Source organism: Zootoca vivipara, chromosome 10 (assembly GCF_963506605.1).
Source record: "Zootoca vivipara chromosome 10, rZooViv1.1, whole genome shotgun sequence".
NCBI lineage: Eukaryota > Metazoa > Chordata > Lepidosauria > Squamata > Lacertidae > Zootoca > Zootoca vivipara.
The window spans coordinates 67,852,302-67,877,183 of record NC_083285.1 but is presented as its reverse complement, the minus strand read 5'-3'; the positions used below and the strand labels follow the sequence as shown (position 1 = coordinate 67,877,183).

Genomic DNA, 24,882 nt, shown 5'->3' with positions numbered 1-24,882 from the left:
ACCTACCTACCTCCACAACTTACCTCCTACGGAGAGGAAGAGGAGGGCAGAGCTGACCCCGGCTGACCTGCTGTTGAATCTCTGCTCTTGGTGCCGAATGCCTCCGATCACCATGCACAGCCCCTTGAAGGAGAAAGAGAGAGAAGCAGAGTGGCTTGATCCCTGCGTTCGCCAGCCTGGCTTTGGAAGAGGCAGCGAGCAAGCAGGAAGGAAGGCCTATCTCAGCATTCTCCAAACTGCCCACCCCCGATAGATGGTACACTACCCCTGTAAAAATGGCAGAAATGTATAGGAGAAGTGTTGGAAATGCAAAGAGAAGGAGGGCAAGTTTCATCATATGTGGCGGGATTGCAAAATAACGAAACGTTATTGGGGAATGATTTACAATGAAATGAAAAGAATGTTTAAGACATCCCTGGTGTGCCCCGCGGAGGACCTTACGGTTTGCAAATAAGAATATCTTGGAGGTCAGGGGCCTCAAAGAGGTTAAACTGGCCTCAACCAGGACCAAGGCCTTTTCGGCTTTGGCCCCAGTCTGGTGGAACACTCTATCGTAGGAGACCAGGGCCCTAGGGACTTGACATCCTTCCACGGGGCCTGCAAGATTGGCCTTTGGTCGGGGCCCAGTTTGACCCCCCCCCATGGGACCCTGTAAGTTACATTTGGCCCTTTTATCGGCTCATGTGGGACCAACATGGATAGCTGGCCCAGATAATAATAATAATAATAATAATAATAATAATAATAATAATAATAATAATAATAATATATTATTTGTACCTCGTCCATCTGGCTGGGTTTCCCCAGCCACTCTGGGCAGCTTCCAACAAAGATTAAAATACATTAAAATGTCACACATTAAAACTTCCCTAAACAGGGCTGCCTTCAGATGTTTTCTAAATGTCAGGTAGTTGTTTATTTCCTTGACATCTGATGGGAGGGCATTCCACAGGGTGGGCGCCACCACCGAGAAGGCCCTCTGCCTGGTTCCCTGTAACCTCACTTCTCGCAGTAAGGGAACCGCCAGAAGGCCCTCAGAGCTGGACCTCAGTGTCCAGGCAGAACGATGGGGGTGGAGACGCTCTTTCAGGTATACTTGAGGTTCTCAATCCCAACCAATCAGGCTTCTGGCGGAAGTGAATCCACAACCTGATTGGCCTGCAGGAGCAGCCCTGAAGTAGGCAATCAGGCAAGGCCCATTGTGTAAATAATGTATATATAGCAGACGTTTTGAAGAAAGAGCCATTCTTCTTTTGCTACTACAAGCTGAGTAAAGAGCATGGAATTCGCTCTCGACTCCGAGTATATTTCAGTCAAGTAGGTGTTTATTTCAAGGGTCAGGATGGGCACTCGAGGGCTGGACTCACCGGGATGAAAAGGACGCAGCCCAGGAGGGTCCCCGTCAAGGCGGACTTGACGATTTCCTCGTAGCACTTGTTCTTTTCCCGGGCGCCTTTGATGAGGGCCGTGATGTAGAACGTGAGCTCCGTGATGGAGCCGAATGTGGCGTTGACCACGGCCCCCACCGCAAAGTTGCTCTGGGCTGAGATGCTGCAGGAGAAACAGAGAAGGTCCACAAGGTGAAGTTGCCGGCCCTCGGCATCATCAGAAGAGCTTTGGGGTCCCTTCCAACTCAGGCATTCTACAAGGTGTGACCGGAAAGTTCGGTGAATGGTCACAGAAATCGGACAGCGAGAAATATTTGAACATACAATCGGAAACCAACGAAATAATTGTGTACCAAGATGAAGCTGTAACTCAAAAGACAGTGTGTGAATGGTTTAAGCATTTTTGTGAAGGGCAGCAAACCATCGAAGGTGACCCTCGATCTGGCAGACCAGCGGCAAGTAGACCGGTGGCAAATGTCGAGACAAAATTGTGAGCTATTGATGAGGGATCGGCGTTTGTCCGTCCGAATGATGGCGGAAGATTTGCATTCCACGTGAAATTGTTACTGAGGTTACTGAGCTGTCCCACCCTCCATATTCTCCCGGTCTGGCCCCACTGGATTTCTTTCTTTTTCCAAAACTGAAATCTGCCCTGAAAGGGCACAGATTTCCCAACGAAATTACAGTGGTACCTCTACTTACGAATAACTCTACTTACGAATGTTTCTACTTACGAATGGAGCTCCGTCCGCCATCTTGGATGCGGTTTAGATAGGATTTTTTTCTACAGTGGTGCCTCGCTTAACGAATGCCCTGCTTAACGAAATTTCCGCTTAACGAAAGGATTTTTCGAGCGGAGCTTGCCTCGCTAGACGAATGCGTTTTACGAAAAATTCGTCTAGCAAATTGCGGTTTCCCATAGGAATGCATTGAAATTCAATTAATGCGTTCCTATGGGCAAAAAAAAGTCGAAAAAATTTCAGTGCATTCCTATGGGATTTGCTAGACGAATTTTTTGCTATAAGAAAAGACCCGTAGAACGAATTAATTTTGTCTAGCGAGGCACCACTGTACTTACGAATTTTTAGATAGGGTTGCTTCGACTTACGAATATTTTCTCCCAATGCATTCCTATGGGATTCGACTTTCAATTTTTTTCGACTTACAAATGTGTGTTCGGAACGCATTAAATTCGTAAGTAGAGGTACCATTGTATGTCATTGCCTGCCTACCAGAGGGATTGGACACATTCCAATTTGCCTACAAAACAAAAAGATCAACAGAGGATGCCGTGGCGATTGCCCTCCAAGCTGTTCTTGCACATTTGGAGCAGCAGCGGGGGAGCTATGCCAGACTGCTTTTTGTAGATTTCAGCTTGGCATTTAATACCATTCTACCGCGACGTCTGATAAATAAATTGGGAAATCTGGGGCTCCCGCTATCACTCTGTGGGTGGATACTGGACTTTCTTTCAGATCGCTCCCAGAGGGTCCGGTTGGGCCCTTATATGTCTGACATGCTTAGGACTAACACAGGAACACCGCAAGGATGCGTGCTTAGTCCGCTCCTTTATACTCTTTATACCTATGATTGTGTCGCTGCCCACCCTAGAAATAGGGTTGTCAAATTTGCAGATGACACAACCGTGATCGGGCTCATCTCTGATAAGGAGGGTGAAACAGACTATAGAGATGAGGTGGAGCGGCTGACAAGAGTGGTGCAGAGTTAATAACTTGCTCATAAATACAAAGAAAACAAAGGAGCTTGTGGTGGACTTTAGGAGACAGAAGAACGAGGTCCAGCCACTTTTGATTGACGGCATTTGTGTGGAGAGGGTAACAACGTTTAGATTTCTAGGCATTGAGTTACAGGAGGATCTGTCCTGGAGTGCTAATACAAGGGGGCTTGTGAAGAAGGCGCAGCAGAGGCTGTATTTTTTTAATAGAATTTTAAGGGAAAACCATCTTCTACAAAAGCTGCTGCTTGCCTTCTTTCACTGTGCCATACAGAGCGTGCTCACGTACGGTTTATGTGTGTGGTACGGAAGCTGTACTTCTCAGGACAGAGCAGGGCTGTGTAGAATTATTAAAACAGCAGAGAGCATTATTGGCTGCTCACTCTTCACCTTAGAACAAATCTACACCACCAGGTGCCATAGAAAAGCACTAGACATATCAAGAGATCCAACGCACCCTGGTCACCATTTCTTTGAGCTCCTGCCATCGGGACGGAGATATAGAACAATGCAGGCAAGAACAAGCCGTCTCAGGAAGAGTTTCTTCTCTAGAGCGATTCTGGCCTTAAATGGAAAGCCTGGACTTTGAAGTCATCTTATTTGACTTGTTATTTTGTATTATATTTACTGTTTTTTAATTAGGTTTTGTAATTTTGGATTATGCGGAATGCTTTATCTGAGTGGATGTAGCAGCCGAGTAATTTCGTTGTTCCCGCAAGGGGACTATGACAATAAAGATATCTTACTTCGCACGTCCAAGCTGCTGTGACGAGGAAACTAAAAGCAGTACAAAAAGAGGACTTTTCCAGAAGTTTCCAGCAGTTCTACAAACATTGTCAACGGTTCGTTGCGTCAGAGGGGGTCTACTTTGAAGGCCTGTAAGGTTGTACGTTCGAATGTTTCTCGCTGTCCGATTTCTGTGGCCATTCACCGAACTTTCCGACCACACCTTGTACGATTCCATGATCCTAGATCTCATGGTTAATTCTTTCTTAAAGCCTCTTACCTGGCAATTGCCATGCCTATGTAGTAGGACAGAGGCATGATGGAGAGCAGAGCCAGTGTGAATTTAACCTCAGAGCTGGTATAATGGTTGTGCTTATCCGCGTAGCCCAGAACTAGAGTCACAATAACCAGAGGGAGCAGATCTGACGAGAGGTATTGAAAGGAAAAACACACGTGCGTATTTTCTTTTGAGCAGCATCAACCGTGCAGGAGTTTTTTTTGCTGAGAAACAGCCTCCTATTCCTTCTGGGCAGATGGAGCCACGGAGGTGGTAGGAATACAACGACCGGCTAAGGCCGAGCTGCAGTGTGCCAGCATTGAATTAGACAGCGGAGCCAGAGTTCCGACACTCTCAGTATCAACGCTCCTGCTTTAACCCCAAAACAGGTTTCTAGTGTTGGGTGACAACGCTGAGGCCTGGGGCCTCCCCACAACTCAGCGTCCGGGAGGAATGGAATTCCCAACATCCTCCCCCATTCCATGGAAGCCGCTGCTGCAGTATTTTAGCCGAACTGCAACCGCTGTACGGTACATAAACCTGAAGTTGTTCCCTGTCAACAACTCTTGACAAGACATCTGCAGGAATTTCTTTTCCTGGCACGTAGGACACCTGAATGAGTCCTTTCTGGATACACTCTCTTGCACGTTGTAATTTTAACAGCAAGACTTTGTTCTTTGCTTACATCCTTTTCAGTATTGGCCCCAACTTGGTGGAACGCTCTTTCCCAGGAGACCAGGGCCCTGCGGGATTTGTCATCTTTCCGCAGGGCCTGCAAGACAGAGCTGTTCCGCCTGGCCTTTCCGTTGGACTTAGCCTGACCCCTGACCCCTGTGTTTTCCTCCCTCATGGCCTGGATTTATGGACTACTTGAAATGAGGCTGCATTTCAAATTTTAATACTGTATTTTAATCTGTATTTTAATTAATTGTTTTTAGGTTTTATTGTGGTTTTGTTGGTGTGAGCCGCCCTGAGCCCGGTTTTTGACTGGGGAGGGCGGGGTATAAATAAAATTTTATTTTTTTTATTATTATTATCTCTCAGAAGTAAGCAAAGACGGACATGACCTGTTGTCTTGGTAAACCCGTATAGGACCCTTTACAAAGTCAAGAGTTCTCATAAGCACCTGCAGAGTGCACCACCTCTTTGTTTAAAGATGGGCAAGGAGGTTTTTCAGGACGGTCAAGGAGCTGTATTCTAGCTCTGCCCGGGTTTTGCTCCTCAGCCCTCGCTACATCTGCAGAAGCAACTCCGCGCAGAAAACCCATCTGTTTTGCTTAACCAATTCGCTCTGCTCAATTCCCCCCCCCAAAAAATGTGATGCGATCGAGGTTTATAAAATAAGGAGAGGCGTCACTGCGTTCAAGAGATCTCACTCTGCCAAGAGACATCTGGCCACGGATGAAAGACCCAGATCCAAACTCTCGCACAAACCCTGCTCCCAAGGGGGCAAAACCCAAAGCAACAACACCGAAAGGATACTGACGGCAAAGACATTGATCCCATCCACGGCGTATTTGTAGTAATAAGCATTCACAGCCCGGTAGCAGCAAAGGACCACTTCAGCGTCGAGGGGAACTTCTGTCTGCAGACGGCAGAACCAAGAGACTATCAGTTGATGCCAGTCAATGCAAAATGCTGCTAAAAGAGGGGTCGGCAACCTACGGCCCATGGGCTACAAGCAGCCCATGGGGGTCATTTAACCGGCCCATGGATCCCCACCGCCCGCTCAAGGACCCCAGCCGCCCGCTCGGTCGGTCGGCTCCCATGCTAAACCGGCATGGAGCAGAGCGGGGACCGCCTTCCGCGACGCAGGCCGGCTTCCCATTGGCTGCAGGAAGCTCCTGCAGCCAATAGGAAGCTGTGCATGCCTCCTCCGCACCGGAAATAGCGTTTGCACAAGTGCGCACGCACTCCGGCCCACCGCGGTGTCTGCGGGACCGTGAACCAGCCTAAGCCACAAAAACTTTGCTGAACCCTGTGCTAAAGCTTCAGTTCAGGGGTAGCGAGTGTGTGAATTGCGTGCTACAACATAAAAGGTAAAGGTAAAGGGACCCCTGACCATTAGGTCCAGTCGCGGATGACTCTGGGGTTGCGGCGCTCATCTCACTTTTCTGGCGAGGGAGCCGGCGTACAACTCCCAGGTCATGTGGCCAGCACGACTAAGCCACTTCTGGCGAATCAGAGCAGTGCACGGAAACGCCGTTTACCTTCCCGCCAGAGTGGCACCTATTTATCTACTTGCACTTTGACGGGCTTTTGAACTGCTAGGTTGGCAGGAGCTGGGACCGAGCAACGGGAGCTCACCCCGTCGCGGGGATTCAAACTGCCGACCTTCTGATTGGCAAGCCCTAGGCCCTGTGGTTTAACCCACAGCGCCACCCACATCCCGTTACAACATAAGCACACACACACAAAAAAAGGCAGGTGGATCAGGCCAATAGCCCATCCAGCCCGGCATCCTGTTCTCGCGGGCACGACCTGGTGGTCCAAAGGGAAACCTACAAGCAGGATCCAAGCACAAGAGCAACTCTCCCCTCCTGGGGTTTCCTGCAACTGGGACTGAGAAGCATTGCAGAGCCGTCCTGGCTTGGAGCTATCGATAGCCCTCCTTCTCCGTGAATTTGTCTGACCCTCTTTTAAAGCCATCCAAGCTGGTGGGCATCCCTGCCTCCTGTGGCAAGGAGTTCCACAGCTTAACAACGAACTGTGTGACAAAATATCTTTGTTTATCCATGCCACAGAAAATTCTACCCGCGCCATCTCTTGCTTGTAAAGGTGCCCCTGACCGTTAGGTCCAATCATGGACAACTCTGGGGTTGCAGCACTCATTCTCACTCTATAGGCCGAGGGAGCCAGCGTTTGTCCGCAGACAGCTTCCGGGTCATGTGGCCAGCATGACTAGGCCGCTTCTGTCGAACCAGAGCAGCGCCGTTTACCTTCCTGCCGGAGTGGTACCTATTTATCCACTTGCACTTTGACGTGCTTTCGAACTGCTAGGTGGGCAGGAGCTGGGACCGAACAACGGGAGCTCACCCCGTCGCAGGGATTCGAACCGCCGACCTTCTGATCGGCAAGCCCTAGACTCTGTGGTTTAACCCACAGCGCCACCTGCATCCCTATCCCTTGCTTGACTTGATGCTAAAAAGCCACAAGCCTTTCTCCATGGGGCCCCTGCAAAGTCAGCGGCCCCTGCCCGGCCAACAACTTTACCTTCCGCAGCCGCTGGACGTGGACCTGCTCCGGGGGGAGGAGGAGGACCCTGGTGACGGTGCGGCCGTTCATCTTGGCGATGGGGATGATGAAGACGAGGAGCCAGCAGACGAAGCAGATCAGCCCGTGGGCGAGAGAGAGGAGTGGGTAGCCCAAAAGAAGCCAGACATAGGTGCTGGGACGCCGCTGTTGGAGAGATGGGCAATGGGGCGGATCAGGGAGGGAGGAGAGCAGCTTCCCCACGGCAGAACAGAAACACACAGGGGCGGAACCACAGAGCTGTAGAGGTGGAAGGGAACCCCAAGTGTCATCTAATCCAGCCCTCCCGCATGACAGGAATCACAGCTAAAGACTCCTTGGCAGATGGGCACCCAACCTCTGTTTTATTTTTTTAAATATAATTCCATTAAATTTTCTGTTTTGCAATTTAGAATACTCACCTAAACATCCTTAAAATATCAATGACTTCCCTTCTCTTCTTTCCACGGTTCATTTTACATATATCAAATCCATGTATATTTTCGGTCAACTAAACCATTCAGTATTCCATTACAGTCGTCCCTCGACTTACGAACTTAATCCGTTCCGAATGCACATTCGTAGGTCGAAAAATTCGTAAGTCGAAAAGCGGTTTCCCATAGGAAAAAAATATTCGAAAAAATTCGTAAGTCGAGGAAACCGCATTTAAAATTCGTAAGTCGAGGAAACCGTATTTAAAGCCGCCGCCAACCGTTTCCATTCGGATGTAGAAAAATTCGTAAGCGTGCGGCTATTTGTCCCGTTCATAAGTTGCAAACTTCGGATGTCGAGTAATTCGTAAGTCGAGGGGCCACTGTATTACATCCATCAAAACTTATTTACACTGTTGAATTTATCTTAATATGGCCAACGTTTTCAAGTGTACACAATTCCCCCCCCCATATATTCAATAAACCAGGCATCCCCAAACTTCGGCCCTCCAGATGTTTTGGACTACAATTCCCATCTTCCCCCCATCACTGGTCCTGTTAGCTAGGGATCATGGGAGTTGTAGGCCAAAACATCTGGAGGGCCGCAGTTTGGGGGTGCCTGCAATAAACATTTTCCAATCTTCTCTAAACATATGTTCTTCTTGTTCTACATGTTAAGTCTGCGAGCTTAAGTTGCCATTCTTCTTTAGTTGGGACCTCGCTCGTTTTCTCCAACCTCCCACCTCCAGTGGGGGGGGTGGGGTGGGAGAGAGTCTGCCCCCCCCTCCTTTAAGGATTCTTGAGCTGAGATTCCTGCATTGCATGGGGCTGGACTAGATGGCCTTTGGGGGCCCCTTCCAACTCTACAATTCTATGATTCTAGGAAGGCAGCACCCCACCTTACCCAGTGCGGCGCACTGTCCTCACAAGCCGACTCCTGGCGGGTGACGAGGGGAGTCGTCTCCTTCACCTCGTTCACTTCCGCGATGGCGTCGAATTTGCTGAACTTCATGCTGCAGTTCCGACGGTAAGTTTTCGTCTGCAGGATGCAGGAGTTGAGAAAGAAGTCAGGGGAGGGAACGGGCACTTCCCAAATCAATGCCCAAGACATTATTTTTACCGAGGGAAATGGTTTGCAAAAATGTGTACAAAATATTACAATAATAAAATAACAACAATAGATTATGAATCACCTTTCACATTAGATTTAAGGCGATTTGCCAATGCACAACAAAACTAAACACAGTCGTACCTTTGTTTTCGAACGGCTTAGTTCTCGATCGCTTTGGCTCCCAAACGCCGCAAAGCCAGAAGTGAGCGTTCCGGTTTCCGGAAGCCGAACGTCCGACAGGGCTTCCGATTGGCTGCAGGAGCTTCCTGCGGCCAATCAGAAGCCACGCTTTGGTTTCCGAACCATTTGGAAGTCGAATGGACTTCCGGAACGGATTCCGTTCGACTCCCAAGGTACGGCTGTATAGGTTTTAAAACCGCATCCGAGGCGGTCTGTGGTGGAGGTGGCAGAGTCCTCACAAACATTTATTATCCTTGCGCATTCCTTCTAATAAACATATTTTTGCAAGCAATTCTCCCCCACCCCACCCCACTCTCATGTATTTTTGTACTGCCATCTTCACATGATAAGCAATTTTTAAAACAGCAGTACAGAATTCGGAGAAGTGAACATTTCAAAGGCCGGCTGCGTTTCAGCCTGCATATTCTTTCCAGAAGTGGCCGTAAGGGGAGGACCGAAATAAATACCCCACCCCAGAGAAGCAGGCGGGTTTCACCTCGCAAGCCACTGCCCTCCCTCTTCCCTCTCTCTGCCCTAAAGACACGCTGCTTCCTTAGCCGCCATTACTAGCAAGGCACCTCTCAAAAACGCCAGAAGTCGCAGTTCTGCAAATATCAGCTTCTGTTCGGGTCTCCTACCTTTTGAATGACTTTCCCAAATGGCCAGAGGAAATATCCCGCAAGTTTCCAGCACAGCTTACCTGCGGAAGGAAGGAGGACAGGTGAGGCTCGGGAGCAAAGAAAGTGGACGGGATGGGGCAAAGCGTTGAGCTGCCCCTTTCTGTAGGCTGCGGCAAGATCGCCAACCTTGGTCCTCTGCCTTCGACCAGCGCCCCCACTGGTTCTGGTTGCCATCTTCCTATTCTGGTTGCCCCTTGCAGAACTCGTCGAGGAAGAGGACAGCGGCAAAAATCAGAATTTGCTGGCCCCGCCTATTATTGGCCCTGGCCCCGCCCACTGCCAGGCACAGTGACAGATCTAAGTTTTTTTTGGGGGGGGGGCCCTGGAGTTCAAACTGTCATGGTCACCCCTTCTCAACCAGCAACGAGGTCTGGTTATTGGGTAACCCTTTGCCCTTCTTCACTGGATTTGTCCCACAAGAGATCAGCACATTTATTTTTCCAAAAAATTAAACAACTACATCACAGATTTTGATTAAAATGACTGTACTGGATCATCTCACATGCCGAAGTCACTGGGTTGAATACAAATGTCCTGTGATTTATAGTTTTTGGGGTATGGGGGTGGGATGAAAATGAGGGGAATTTTCTAGACATGCAGGGGGCATCCCAGGAGGATGAAATGAAACCGAGAAAAGGCCACAGTCAATAGAATCTTTCAGCTGAAACACCTATGAGAATAGATGCTACGTGGTGAGTATGATGCGTGGTTGAAATTATGGAATCAAACACTGAAGTTCACTGCATGTACCGCCCTGAAAGAGAATGTTTGGAAGATGATGTATAGATGGTATTTAACACCAGCAAAGTTAGCTAAAATGTATAGGATAAGTAATAAGATGTGCTGGAAGTGTAATGAGAAGGAAGGAGATTTTTATCATATGTGGTGGAAATGCGAAAAAGTTAAAAGATTTTGGGAAATGATATATAATGAACTGAAAAAGATTCTTAAGTATACTTTTCCCAAAAAAACCAGAGGCATTTTTATTAGGAATTATTGGACAAGAGATTGCAAAGGAGGACTATATAATATTTTTATATGCGACAACCGCGGCTAGGACTTTGTTAGCCCAAAAATGGGAAACTTAGGACTTACCGACAATTGAAGAGTGGCAGACAAAAATGATAGACTATGCGGAACTAGCGAGACTGACTAGCAGGATCCGGAACCAGGGGGAAACAAGGTTCCAAAAAGACTGGAGTAAATTTGTGGACTATATGGAAAAGAACTGTAGAAGCTTAAAGGACTTGCAGGACTGAAATAAATCCTACGAATTGACTTTACAGTATATGGATGGAACAAAGGAACTGCGAGATAAGAGCTGAATAGAAAACCAAATGAGGGGAGGGAGGGAAGTCAAGCTCGGCAGAGCATTGAGAAGGAGAAATTTGGAAAGAATTGTTAAAAAGATAGTTGTGTGTGTTGCATTTGTTTTTGAATGTTTGTTTTGTTTAATGTCTTAAATGTGTTTATTTGGAAAATTCAATAAAATGCTTTATAAAAAAGAAGAGAGAATAGATACTACGCGAAGCACATTTTGCAAAATATTCCGACAATCTCAAACTCCGGGATTGTGGGAATTTATACCACCCAAAATTAATCTGTTTGAGTCGTGTGATTCAAATTGGGTCGACCAGACAGTTCAGCTTCATTTGTTTCACAGGAGATCTGTCCCTGACCAGGTGCTCTGCCTTCCATACTACGACTCCCAACAGCCACTGGCCGCCACTGGCAAGATCCCATCTGGGATAATGGCCGTGGTGTATGCAAGTCTCAGGCTTTTCCTCGCAGCAAGAAAATCAGCCACATGGCATGAGGTTAGCCTGACTATTCCCAGCCACTAAGGCGAAAATTAAGCCGCTAGACACATGAGCGCTGGCTTTCTGGGGCAATTTCCTTTAAAAAAAAAAAAATTACCTATTTCATAAAATGTATGCACTTCTTGATTGCTATTTTTTTAAAAAATAAAAAACCCTCAAAGTGGTTTAGAAAGAGAATAAAAGAATACAGTCATGCCTCATGTTGCATTAGGTTCAAGTTGCTTCTTTTCGGCGGGCGAACACGGCAAATCTGAAAGGGTATACTTCCGGGTTTCGCCCTGCGCGCACATGCAGAAGTGTTCTGCGTGTTGCGCACATGCGCAGAAACGCTCTATCGCACTCAGAAGCACTACTCTAGTTGCGGACTTTTCAGAACGAATCGTGTCCGCAACTAGAATTACCACTGTACAATTATTGGCCAAAATGTTAAAATATTCAAACAGGTTTGTTAAAGCATACATCAACATCCTACCCATGTGCCTGCTTTGTATCAATAGGCAGGGAGTTCCAAAGTCCAAGTCCTGCCACACTAAACGACCGAGTTCTTACAAACATACCTGACCTGAATCTTCCATTCATCCATTGCTTTTGCCTCTTCAATTCCTCCCTCTCCGCTTCCGCCCAGAAACTGGATCTTGAACATAAGCACAGCCACAACTGCTTTTTCGCACGCTCTGAGATTCCCGGGGTTGGACTAGATGACCCTGGGGGGTCCCTTCCAATTCTGCAATTTTACGTCCCCAGAACTCACCGTAGGGCACCCCCAGGAGGGTGAGGAACATCAGGATGGAGACCAGGACGTACAGCAAGGACAGCCACCATCCAAAACAGAGCAGGTAGAAAAGATTTCCACAGGTCAGCATAGAGCCTAGGTAGAAGAATCCTTTTTTAAAAAACACACAAAGTCTATTCCAGACTCGGATTTCCCACGTCCCCTTCCTTCAGACACAGAGAACTTTGGAGGTTAAGGCCTCAAGGACACCCAGGAGAGAGGAGGGGACCTTAAACAAAAAGTCTTTTTATCCGACTTTGATCTCTCTGAAGAAGTGTGCATGCACACGAAAGCTCATCCCAATAACAAACTTAGTTGGTCTCTAAGGTGCTACTGGAAGGATTATTTTTATTTTAAATCTCTCCGTTAGTTGTAAATGAGAAAACCACTGGAAACGATAACCTTCCACTGTTAACTTTCCCCTCGTTTTAATTTTACAATCTTCTTGACTCCACTACAGGGCAGCTGTCTACCAGCTCCATCCGGTGCGCAGGGTGAGACCCTCCCTGCCCGCAGACTGTCTTGCCAGAGTGGTGCATGCTCTGCTCATCTCCCGCTTGGACTACTGCAATACACTCTACGTGGGGCTACCTTTGAAGGTGACTCGGAATCGGCAATTAATCCAGAATGCGGCAGCTAGACTGGGGACTGGGAGTGGCCACCAAGACCATATAACACCGGTCCTGAAAGACCTACATTGTCTCCCAGTAGGTTTCCGAGCACACTTCAAAGTGTTGGTGCTGACCTTTAAAGCCCTGAACGGGCTCGGCCCAGTAGACCTGAAGGAGCGTCTCCACCTTCATCGTTCAGCCCAGACACTGAGGTCCAGCGCCGAGGGCCTTCTGGCAGTTCCCTCCCTGCAAGAAGCAAGGTTGCAGGGAACCAGGCAGAGGGCCTTCTCGGTGGTGGCGCCCGCCCTGTGGAACACCCTCCTGTCAGATGTCAAGGAAATAAACAACTATCTGACTTTTAGAAGACATTTGAAGGCAGCCCTGTTTAGGGAAGCTTTTAATATTTGATGAATTAAAGGTAAAGGTAAAGGGCCCCCTAACCATCAGGTCCAGTCGTGTTTGACTCTGGGGTTGCGGCGCTCATCTCGCTCTATAGGCCGAGGGAGCCGGCGTTTGTCCGCAGACAGCTTCCGGGTCATGTGGCCAGCATGACAAAGCTGCTTCTGGCGAACCGGAGCAGCGCACGGAAACGCCGTTTACCTTCCCGCCGGAGCGGTTCCTATTTATCTACTTGCCAGAGTGCTTTCGAACTGCTAGGTGGGCAGGAGCTGGGACTGAGCAACAGGAGCTCACCCCGTTGCAGGGATTCAAACCACCGACCTTCTGATCAGCAAGCCCTAGACTCTGTGGTTTAACCCACAGCGCCACCTGGGTCCCTATTTGATGAATTACTGTATTTTAATATTTTGCTGGAAGCCACCCAGAGTGGCTGGGGAAACCCAGCCAGATGAGCGGTGTATAAATAATAATAATAATAATAATAATAATAATAATAATAATAATAATAATAAGTTGTTATTGTTATTGTTATTATGGTTGTACCTTCACAATTCTACTAGTATTTGAGATCTTTCAACAGAGTTCTATATGCACTTTCCCCACTTTTTTTAATGGGGGCGTTTAATGGAGGAAGGTGGGGTAAAAGAAGGTTGGAGAAGAGAAGGTTAAGGGGTGATATGATAACCATGTTCAAATATATAAAAGGATGTCATATAGAGGAGGGAGAAAGGTTGTTTTCTGCTGCTCCAGAGAAGCGGACAAGGAGCAACGGATTCAAACTACAAGAAAGAAAATTCCACCTAAACATTAGGAAGAACTTCCTGACAGTAAGAGCTGTTCGGCAGTGGAATTTGCTGCCAAGGAGTGTGGTGGAGTCTCCTTCTTTGGAGGTCTTTAAGCAGAGGCTTGACAGCCATCTGTCAGGAATGCTTTGATGGTGTTTCCTGCTTGGCAGGGGGTTGGACTGGATGGCCCTTGTGGTCTCTTCCAACTCTATGATTCTATGGTTCTATGATTCTATGAAAAGTTTTATGAAACAGCTCTGTCCTTCAGCAAGATGCAGGAGGATTGACCTCTTAAAAAACAAGCCCCTCCTGATGTTTATGTCCATGTGATTGTTGGGCAAGAACAGCAGCAGGAAACTAACCGGGTTTTTATTTCTAATTTTTACCTGCAGGGCTTTTTATTATGTTCAGGTCAGAGTACAGCTCCTTCACAATCTCCGAGCGGTCTTCCCAGGGCCTGGCTGTCACATGACTCTTCCATTTCTTAAAGCCAAACTGCAGGAGAAAGAGGTTGTCTGTTACAGGGGCGCCGGTTAAAGCTACTTAAAGCTGCGTTGCACCATCAAGCCCTTTCTGGGAACCATAGTTCTAGGAGACAGGTTCCAGGTTCTCAAACTACAGTTTCTGGGACTCTTGAGCGGGGAAGCCGTGGCTGTTTGAAAGTGATGTTCCCATGAATGCCTGCAGGAAGGCAAAGGAAGATGTTGCCCCCAGGCTGATGAATCGTGATCTCGAGAACCACAGCTTTATTGTTTTTTTTTTCATTTCAAATAAAGAGTTATGTTTCTAGCATTTGTGGAGCCCAAGATATGAGGCAAGCGAGGGAAACTAGCCTGCTTCCCCCCCCCCCAAAAAAACTCATTTATTTATATAAAAAAGTTTATGTACCACCGTATCACAGAAATATATCACTGTTGTTTACAACGGCGTAAAAGACTGAAAACAAGTTAAAAGACCCTACCTGCCTGCAGACTGTCTAGCCAGAGTGGTGCATGCTCTGGTTATCTCCCGCTTGGACTACTGCAATGTGCTCTACATGGGGCTACCTTTGAAGGTGACCCGGAAATTACAACTAATCCAGAATGCAGCAGCTAGACTGGTGACTGGGAGCGGCCACCGAGACCACATAACACCGGTCTTGAAAGATCTACATTGGCTCCCAGTACGTTTCCGAGCACAGTTCAAAGTGTTGGTGCTGACCTTTAAAGCCCTAAATGGCCTCGGTCCAGTATACCTGAAGGAGCGTCTCCACTCCCATCGTTCTGCCCGGACACTGAGGTCCAGCGCCGAGGGCCTTCTGGCGGTTCCCTCGTTGCGAGAAGCCAAGTTGCAGGGAACCAGGCAGAGGGCCTTCTCGGTGGTGGCGCCTGTCCTGTGGAACGCCCTCCCATCAGATGTCAAAGAGAAAAACAGCTACCAGATTTTTAGAAGACACCTGAAGGCAGCCCTGTTTAGGGAGGCTTTTAATGTTTAATTGTTTTATTTCATTTTTCTGTTGTAAGCCGCCCAGAGTGGCTGGGGAAACCCAGCCAGATGGGCGGGGTATAAATAATAAATTGTTGTTGTTGTGGTTGTTGTTGTTGTTGTTGTTGTTGTTGTTGTTGTTGTTGTTTTCAAATAAAGAGTTATGTTTCTAGCATTTGTAGAACCCAAGATATGAGGCAAGCGAGGGAAACTAGCCTGCTCCCCCCCCAAAAAAAACTCATTTATTTATAAAAAAAAGTTTATGTACCACCATATCACAGAAATATATCACTGTTGTTTACAAACAGCGTAAAAGACTGAAAAGAAGTTAAAAGCAAAAACAAACAGCAGTAAGACCACTGTGGGGTGTGCTCTTTATTTTGAGAAATAAATGAATAAGAAGGGCCTGCTGGATGGCAGCAAGGACATTTGGCCGCTGGAGGCAAAACAAAAGATGCCACCGCCCCGCCACTTTCTCCTCTTTTTCTGCAGCCCCCCCCCCATGCAAGCTGAAGGCAACAAAGGGAGAAAAAGGAGGCTAGAGGGGGGGCAGCGCGGTCCTCGGACACTTGATCTGCCGCCGGAGGCAACCGCCTGAACTCGCCTCGCGGTTGTGCCGGCCCTAGATGGCAGTCCCGAAATTAAAAGACGCCTGCTTCTTGGGAGAAAAGCAATGACAAACCTAGACAGCATCTTAAAAAGCAGAGACATCACCTTGCCGACAAAGGTCCGTATAGTTAAAGCTATGGTTTTCCCAGTAGTGATGTATGGAAGTGAGAGCTGGACCATAAAGAAGGCTGATCGCCGAAGAATTGATGCTTTTGAATTATGGTGCTGGAGGAGACTCTTGAGCAGGCATCCCCAGACTTCGGCCCTCCAGATGTTTTGGACTACAATTCCCATCTTCCCCGACCACTGGCCCTGTTAGCTAGGGATCATGGGATTTGTAGGTCAAAACATCTGGAGGGCCGCAGTTTGGGGATGCCTGCTCTTGAGAGTCCCATGGACTGCAAGAAGATCCATTCTGAAGGAAATCAGCCCTGAAGGACTGGAAGGAAAGCTGAGGCTCCAATACTTTGGCCACCTCATGAGAAGAGAAGAATCCTTGGAAAAGACCCTGATGTTGGGAAAGATTGAGGGCACTAGGAGAAGGGGACGACAGAGGACGAGATGGTTGGACAGTGTTCTCAAAGCTACGAACATGAGTTTGACCAAACTGCGGGAGGCAGTGCAAGACAGGAGTGCCTGGCGTGCTATGGTCCATGGGGTCACGAAGAGTCGGACATGACTAAATGACTAAACAACAACAACAGGCACATCGACTCGGTTCCTCTCTGCCCCTTGCCATCGCCCACCCTCCTCTCCCTGCCCGGAGCGCACCTTGTAATTGTTGGAGAGTTTGTTAGCCTCCACCTCGTTCTCTGCGGTGAGGGTGGTCTTCACCAGGCAGCCATCGCACGTCGCCACTTCCTCAGAGTGGTGGGGACAGCAGGAAGGGTTCGAAAACACTAGGGAGCGAGGAAGAAAGCGGGAGAGGCATCAGGACATGTGAGGGGTATATTTGCTGTTCAGGGAACAGGGGAAATTAAAAAGCACACATTTTAGGGGGTGGGGGGTCTGGGGGAGCAGGAGGAACCTTTCTGGAGAGCAGGATACGGTCCCTTGTCCAGGGTTGGCCATCCCTGTTGTAAAAAGCCAAATCAAACAGGGTCCGTTCTTGTTTCACAACATAATAAATAATATTATTATTATTATTATTATTATTATTATTATTATTATTATTATTATTATTTTATACAACGCCCTTCCAAGTTTAAAAACCGGGCTGAGGGCGGCTAACAGCAAATATAAAACATTTTTAAAATGCGATTTAAGAACAGCATAAAACAGTATAAAATACAACATAAAATGCAGCATCAATATCAATAAAATTCAAAAATTCAGGGGTCATTTGGGCGGGGGAGGGGGGAATCCACAGGTGGATTTGATTTAAATCACAATTTAAATCACTAGTCAGTAAGACTTGATTTAAATGATTATTTTTTTACTGAAAGACTTGTTCTTGCTGGTATAATCTTAATATTTACAACCAGACAAAGATTTCATTTTTGGAATAATAAATTTTCAGAGAAGTTTTTACAATTTTGTCAAAAATTACTGATTTGGTTATACTATTAGAAATACAAAAGCAGGTACCTAATTATGAAATTATTGTGAGGTCTAATAAGTTAACTGTTTATATTTGGGCAACTTTTCTGCTGTACTTTATTGGAAGGAGAAAAACAATCGTTTCCTTAATAACAATTTAAACAATTTATTTAGCTAAAAAAAACAACCCCAGCATTATAGCATATGTATCCATGTTTCTTCACTGATGTGGTTTAACCAATTTTTTTAAATAAAAAAAAACACCTTAAGACTGAGTTTTAGCACACATGAAAAATTTGAAACAAATCCTTATTTCCTGATGAATAGCCTTTGGACTATAATGTAACTTAAAGAGAAAACTATCTTTGGAAAGATTCTCCCTCTAAAAGCATCTTATTTTAAAAACCCAATTTAAATTAAAAAAAATCCAATTTAAATTTCAAAAACCCTATCTTTTTGGGGTTTTTTTTTAAAAAAAATCATTGTTTTTTATCCCTGCTTCACAAGGAGGAGGACCCAATAGCCTGGGCAGCTGAGGGGGCCCTCAGAAGACCCCCCCCCCCAAGCCAGGAGGGGAGCTGGGAACCCCTCTCCCCCAAGGTAACACCTGCCAGGTGTGAACTGATCCTTTCCCTTGCCTGCCCCCCAATGGGTGTTGGTGGAATTGCAGGCAAACAGCCACGTCGTTTCCCCTCTTGCCGCGTTACTCCGTTTATTAAATTTATATACCGCCTTTCGCGGGGCGGTTTACCATGGAAGCTCCCTCTTTCTCCCCACCTTACCTGGCAGTATCCTGGGGGTGAGGATGCCATGCATGAGCTGGTGGGACCCCGAATGGAGGTCCCCCACATCCCCCTGCATGTTGTTGACGGCAGCGCAGTGCCGGTCGCAGAGAGATCCCCTCCGATGTGGGTCAGCCTTGGGCTCCATGTCTTTGGGGAAGTCTGGAAGGGGAGACAGGATGGCTGTCAGATAAACACTGGAAGCTATTGTATTTTTCCATCTATAAGACGCCCCCAAGTATAAGATGCCCCCTATTTTGGGGGACTCCGGTTTAAGAAAATGGGGGGTGGCCTCCGTGTATAAGACGCCCCCACATTTTTGACATTACAGGTGAAACTCGGAAAATTATAATATCGTCGAAAAGTGCATTTATTTCAGTAAATGCCAGAATGCGGCAGCTAGACTGGTGACTGGGAGCGGCCGCCGAGACCACATAACACCGGTCCTGAAAGACCTACATTGGCTCCCAGTACATTTCCAAGCACAATTCAAAGTGTTGGTGCTGACCTTTAAAGCTCTAAACGGCCTCGGTCCAGTATACCTGAAGGAGCGTCTCCACCCCCATCATTCTGCCCGGACATTGAGGTGCCGAGGGCCTTCTGGCGGTTCCCTCGCTGCGAGAAGCAAAGCTACAGGGAACCAGGCAGAGGGCCTTTTCGGTAGTGGCACCCGCCCTGTGGAACGCCCTCCCACCAGATGTCAAAGAGAAAAACAACTACCAGACTTTTAGAGGACATCTGAAGGCAGCCCTGTTTAGGGAAGCTTTTAATCTTTAAGAAATTAGTGTATTTTAATATTTCTGTTGGAAGCCGCCCAGAGTGGCTGATGAAACCCAGCCAGATGGGCGGGGTATAAATATATTATTATTATTATTATTATTATTATTATTATTATTATTATTATTATTAACGCAACTTAAAAGGTGAAACCAATATATGAGATAGATGCATGACTTGCAAAGCAAGATATGTCAAGTATTTATTTGCTGTAATTGTAATTATTTGTCGTTAGGAGGGTCAAATATAAATGGAATGTAATTAATGAAATGTAATAGCGATGTTTGTTTTCGTATTATTGTAAGCATTTGTAAAAATTAAAAAATAATAATAATAAGTCGCATTACTGAAATAAATGCACTTCTCGACGATATTCCAATTTTCCTATTTTGAGGGACTCCGGTTTAAGAAAATTGGGGGGTGGCCTCCGTGTATAAGACGCCCCCACATTTTTTACATTATTTTTAAGGGGGGGGACCTAGTCTTATACACGGAAAAATACGGTAACTCCGTCAGCCTTGAAAGTGGCCCACAACTCTTGGGGGGGGGGATAAAAAATCTGCTAACACGGTGAGGCCATAGGAATTTGACACCACTCTGCTATGTACAGAAAATTCTCAAGCTGCTTCCAAAGGGATCAGAATAGCTCCACAGATGTTCCTCTGTACCGCTGTGTGTACACAAGAACAGGGAGCCTTGTGAAATCGCAGTTTCCCAGGCTGCAACGAAGGACTGGCCCTGTCCTTAAAAGAAATACCGTTTGGGCACCAGATATAAGAGAGATACATTCACAGGGAAACCAAAATGCTCATTTACAAAACGATTGTACTATCAACCATACGCTTGTGAAACACGGACCACTTATAAACGCAATGAGGGCCGTCTCGAGCAGGTCGGGCGCCCTGGAGCTGAGGCGCGGAGATCACTCCGGCGCCCCCGCCCTTGCAGCGCGGCGCCGCCATGCAGCGCCCCCCCCCTGCCGGCCCAGCGCCCTGCGCCACCAGGACTGCACCTAGAGCCGGGCCTGAACACCATCTCCAACTATTCAAAAGATTCCATCAATGGTGTCTCCAAAAATGTTTTACACATCACTTGGGAAAACAGGTGAACTAATGCCAGTGTACTGGAAGAAGCAAAGATCCCCAGCGTTGAAGCAATGATTCTTCAACATCAACTTCGTTGGACTGGTCATGTTGTGTGGATGCCTGATGATCGTCTTCCAAAGCAACTACTCTATTCTGAACGTAAAAATGGAAAGCGTAATGCTGGTGGTCAACAAAAGAGGTTCAAGGACTGTCTCAAGGCAAATATTTAAAAATGTAGTGTAAACACCAACAATTGGGAAACACTGGCCTGCGAGCGCTCCAATTGGAGAACAGCCTTTACCAAAGGTGTCATGGGCTTTGAAGACACTCGATCTCAGGACGCAAGGGAGAAACGTGCTAAGAGGAAGGCACGCTTGGCAAATCCACACCGTGATCAACTCCTGCCCGGAAACCAATGTCCCCACTGTGGAAGGACGTGTGGGTCCAGAATTGGCCTCCACAGTCACTTACGGACTCACTATTAAGACTGTGTTTATGGAAGACTATCTTACTCGGCTACGAGGGATCGCCAAAGAAGAAGAAGATAAGAGAAATATAATCATCATCATCATAATAATACTTTATTATTTATACCCCGCCCAACAGAAACATTAAAATACACTAATTTCTTAAACATTAAAAGCCTCCCTAAACAGGGCTGCCTTCAGATGTCTTTTAAAAGTCTGGTATTTGCTTTTCTCTTTGACGTCTGATGGGAGGGCGTTCCACAGGGCAGGCGCCACCACCAAGAAGGCCCTCTGCCTGGTTCCCTGCAACTTGGCTTCTCGCAATGAGGGAACCGCCAGAAGGCCCTCGGTACTGGACCTCAGTGTCCGGGCAGAACGATGGGGGTGGAGACACTCCTTTAGGTACACTTTCGGGCGTCAGATATATATTAAACCAGGGTTAAAGGTAAAAGGGACCCGTTAGGTCCAGTTGTGGATGACTCTGGGGTTGCGGTGCTCATCTTGCTTTACTGGCCAAGGGAGCCAGCGTACAGCTTCCGGGTCATGTGGCCAGCAAGACTAAGCCGCTTCTGGTGAAACCAGAGCAGTGCACGGAAACACTGTTTACCTTCCCACTGGAGCGGTACCTATTTATCTACTTGCACTTTGACGTGCTTTCGAACTGCTAGGTTGGCGGGAGCTGGGACCGAGCAACGGGAGCTCACCCCGTCGCAGGGATTCGAACCGCCGACCTTCTGATCGGCAAGCCCTAGGCTCTGTGGTTTAACCCACAGCGCCACCCGCGTCCCAGCCAGGGTTACAGTCACCCAAACGCAATGCTTGGTTGCCATTTTTGGGCTTTTTTGGTTCCTGAAATTCATTCTGATTATGCGGGATAGAATTCGACAATAGAGGGGAGGTCAAACCCAGCTTGGAATGGACCCCTTTGTTTCCCAATGCCCATGGGTCTCACTGGCGGCAGAAGGGGGCCTGTGGGTGGAGGGAAAATGAAGGGACAGAGTTTATGTTGTATGCTTTGTATGTGTTCTTTTTATAAAATTAATAAAAATTATTATAATAAAAAAAAGAATTCGACAATAAGATGTGTTGCCAGTGTGTGAAAACAGTCCGGATCCAAGGATCCCCAGGCATGCGCCTCCAGATAGCGGAGACTTCAGGTCCCATCCTGGCACCTGGGCATCTTCACTTGGTCGCAAGTGGCCGATAGCCAGGTGCAAAATGTGCCTGGCACCCGGCAGATTTCGAACCCTGCCAGCGGTTGTAGCCGTGTAGGATGAGTCCCTGCTTCAAACCTTACCTGAAACCCTTAACTCAAACAAGCGCTCTCAGTCGCTGTCTCAGAGACTCTGTTACACAAGCACCCAGGAAGAGCCTGCTGGATCCGGCCCATGACCCACCTGGTCTAGCATCTAGTTCTCGCAGTGGCCAAGCCGATGCCTGTGGGAACCCTGCAAGCAGGATTCAACCACAAGAGCCCTCTCCCCTCCAATGCTTGTTACAATTACTGGATTGAGCTGAGACGGCGAAGCCGACGTGTTTAATCAGAGGAAAGTCATTGTCAACATTGACTAAAAACTGGAAAATTCTCTTCTTTTTTGCACAAACTTGTGATATTTCGGGTTGAGGATTGAAGATAATGTTGGCTTAAAGAAAGTGATGATAATTCGGATATGTTGAATAATTTTTATAGACAACTAGCAGATGATCTGGGGAAACCCAGCCAGATGGGCTGGTTTAAATAATAAAAATAATAAAAATAATAAAAATAATAAAAATAATAAAAATAATAAAAAAATATTATTATCATGAAGAATTGGAAGTCTTCTTTTTCTGTTTTTTTATCTTCCTTCCTTCCTTCCTTCCTTCCTTCCTTCCTTCCTTCCTTCCTTCCTTCCTTCCTTCCTTCCTTCCTTCCTTCCTTTTCCCTTTATCTTTTCAGTGTGATGCAGCAGCTAAAAAAGCCAATGCAATTCTGGGCTGCATCAATAGGAGTATAGCATCTAGATCTAGGGAAGTAATAGTACCACTGTATTCTGATCTGGTCAGACCTCACCTGGAGTACTGTGTCCAGTTCTGGGCACCACAGTTCAAGGAGGATACTGACAAGCTGGAACATGTCCAGAAGAGGGCAACCAAAATGGTCAAAGGCCTGGAAACGATGCCTTATGAGGAACGGCTTAGGGAGCTGGGTATGTTTAGCCTGGAGAAGAGAAGGTTAAGGGGTGATATGACAGCCATGTTCAAATATATCAAAGGATGTCATATAGAGGAGGGATAAAGGTTGTTTTCTGCTGCTCTAGAGAAGCGGACACGGAGCAATGGATTCAAACTACAAGAAAGAAGATTCCACCTCAACATTAGGAAGAACTTCCTGACAGTAAGAGCTGTTCGGCAGTGGAATTTGCTACCAAGGAGTGTGGTGGAGTCTCCTTCTTTGGACGTCTTTAAGCTGAGGCTTGACAGGCATATGTCAGGAATGCTTTGATGGTGTTTCCTGCTCGGCAGGGGGTTGGACTGGATGGCCCTTGTGGTCTCTTCCAACTCTATGATTCTATGATTCTATGATTTTCTCTCCCTCTTTCCTCTCTCTCTCTTTGCTTTGTGTTTTTATTTAGATTAGGTTTTGAGTTTCGATATAAAGGTATTTGAGAATGACCTTTGTATTCCTTTCCCCATATTTTAATAAAATCTATTCAAAAATAAAATAAAGAGGGACCTCTCTCTCCTTCCTGTGGCATCTAGCAACTGGTACTTAGCAGCGTTGCCGCCTCCAACCGTGGAGGAAGATCAGAGCCATCCTGGCCATTAGCCTCCATGAACTGCCTAACCCTCTTTTAGGTTAACAAGGCACTGCGTAAAGAAGCACTTTCACCCACCTGTCCCGAATCTGCCCACATTCAGCTTCAACAGATGTGGTTCCAGCACTCTGCAACTTGCCAAGTTTTCCCTTTTCTCGCGAGGAAGCCTATTCAGCATCAGGGAAAATCCCTTAAAAAAAAGGGATAACTTGGCAGCTATGGCACAAGGCTGTTGTGATGGCTTGTAGCAAGCTAAACGCTTGCGGCGCCGTGAAATCAGAGGGACTGTGCCGAGGAGGAATTTGTTCGAGATGCGCTGCCCCATGACTCAGCCCCGCAGAAAGCCGACGAACTTTGCCACCTGACACCAAGGGACCGGCGCAAGCATCAGATGATGGCGAGGAGAATTATGCGCAGCCCATTGGGGGGGGGGCTCACATGATGCGCACCAAGGCAATCAATTAGACACCATTGAGAGATTAAGGGCCGCTAAACTGTCTCGGAGCCTTAAGACGTCTTGGGTTGCACATCCTCCAACAAAGGAAGGAGGGAGGAGAGAGGGAACCATCGCCCCCCTCCCGCCCCCCCAGGGAAACCAAACGACCCGATGCATTAGCTCAGGGGTCAGCAAACTTTTTCAGCTGGGGGCCGGTCCACTGTCCCTCAGACCTTGTGGGGGGGCCGGACTAGATTTTGGGGGAGGAAATGAACAAATTCCTATGCCCCACAAATAACCCAGAGATGCGCATATATATATATATATATATATATATATATATATATATATACACACACACACACACACAGTGGTACCTCGGTTTACGAACATAATCCGTTCCTGAAGTCCGTTCTTAAACCGAATCCATTCTTAAACCGAGGTGCGCTTTCCCTAATGAGGCCACCCACCATTTGGTTTCCGTTCGTAGACCAAGGTAAAGTTTCCAAAATGGAACACTACTTCCATTTTTGCGTAGTTCGTAAACCGAATAGTTCGTAAACAGGACTGTTCTTAAACCGAGGTACCACTGTATGTATGTATGTATGTATATATATATATATATATATATATATATATATATATATATATATATATAAAAATGTAAAAAAGGTGAAACTGTGGGCTCCCCTATTCTCCGAAACCGCTTGACCGATTGTCCTGGAATTTGGACACAACGGTCCATGCCACTACCCGAGTGTTTGCACAACCTCGGATTG

At 47.0% G+C, this 24,882-nt stretch overlaps 1 protein-coding gene across 1 annotated transcript in view; it reads right to left on the bottom strand.

The window, feature by feature from the left end:
- Nucleotides 1–24,882, bottom strand: part of LOC118091535 (uncharacterized) — a 45,743-nt gene that overhangs the window by 15,831 nt on the left and 5,030 nt on the right. Inside the window, exons 2-12 of the mRNA XM_060279760.1 lie at nt 18,541–18,702; nt 16,991–17,118; nt 14,533–14,641; nt 12,331–12,447; nt 9,718–9,779; nt 8,693–8,827; nt 7,340–7,525; nt 5,609–5,711; nt 4,130–4,271; nt 1,368–1,551; nt 24–123 (exon numbers count right to left, since the gene is read on the bottom strand). Coding sequence (XP_060135743.1) covers nt 24–123; nt 1,368–1,551; nt 4,130–4,271; nt 5,609–5,711; nt 7,340–7,525; nt 8,693–8,827; nt 9,718–9,779; nt 12,331–12,447; nt 14,533–14,641; nt 16,991–17,118; nt 18,541–18,702 — 1,428 coding nt within the window. The remainder of the gene's footprint in view (nt 1–23; nt 124–1,367; nt 1,552–4,129; nt 4,272–5,608; nt 5,712–7,339; nt 7,526–8,692; nt 8,828–9,717; nt 9,780–12,330; nt 12,448–14,532; nt 14,642–16,990; nt 17,119–18,540; nt 18,703–24,882) is intronic.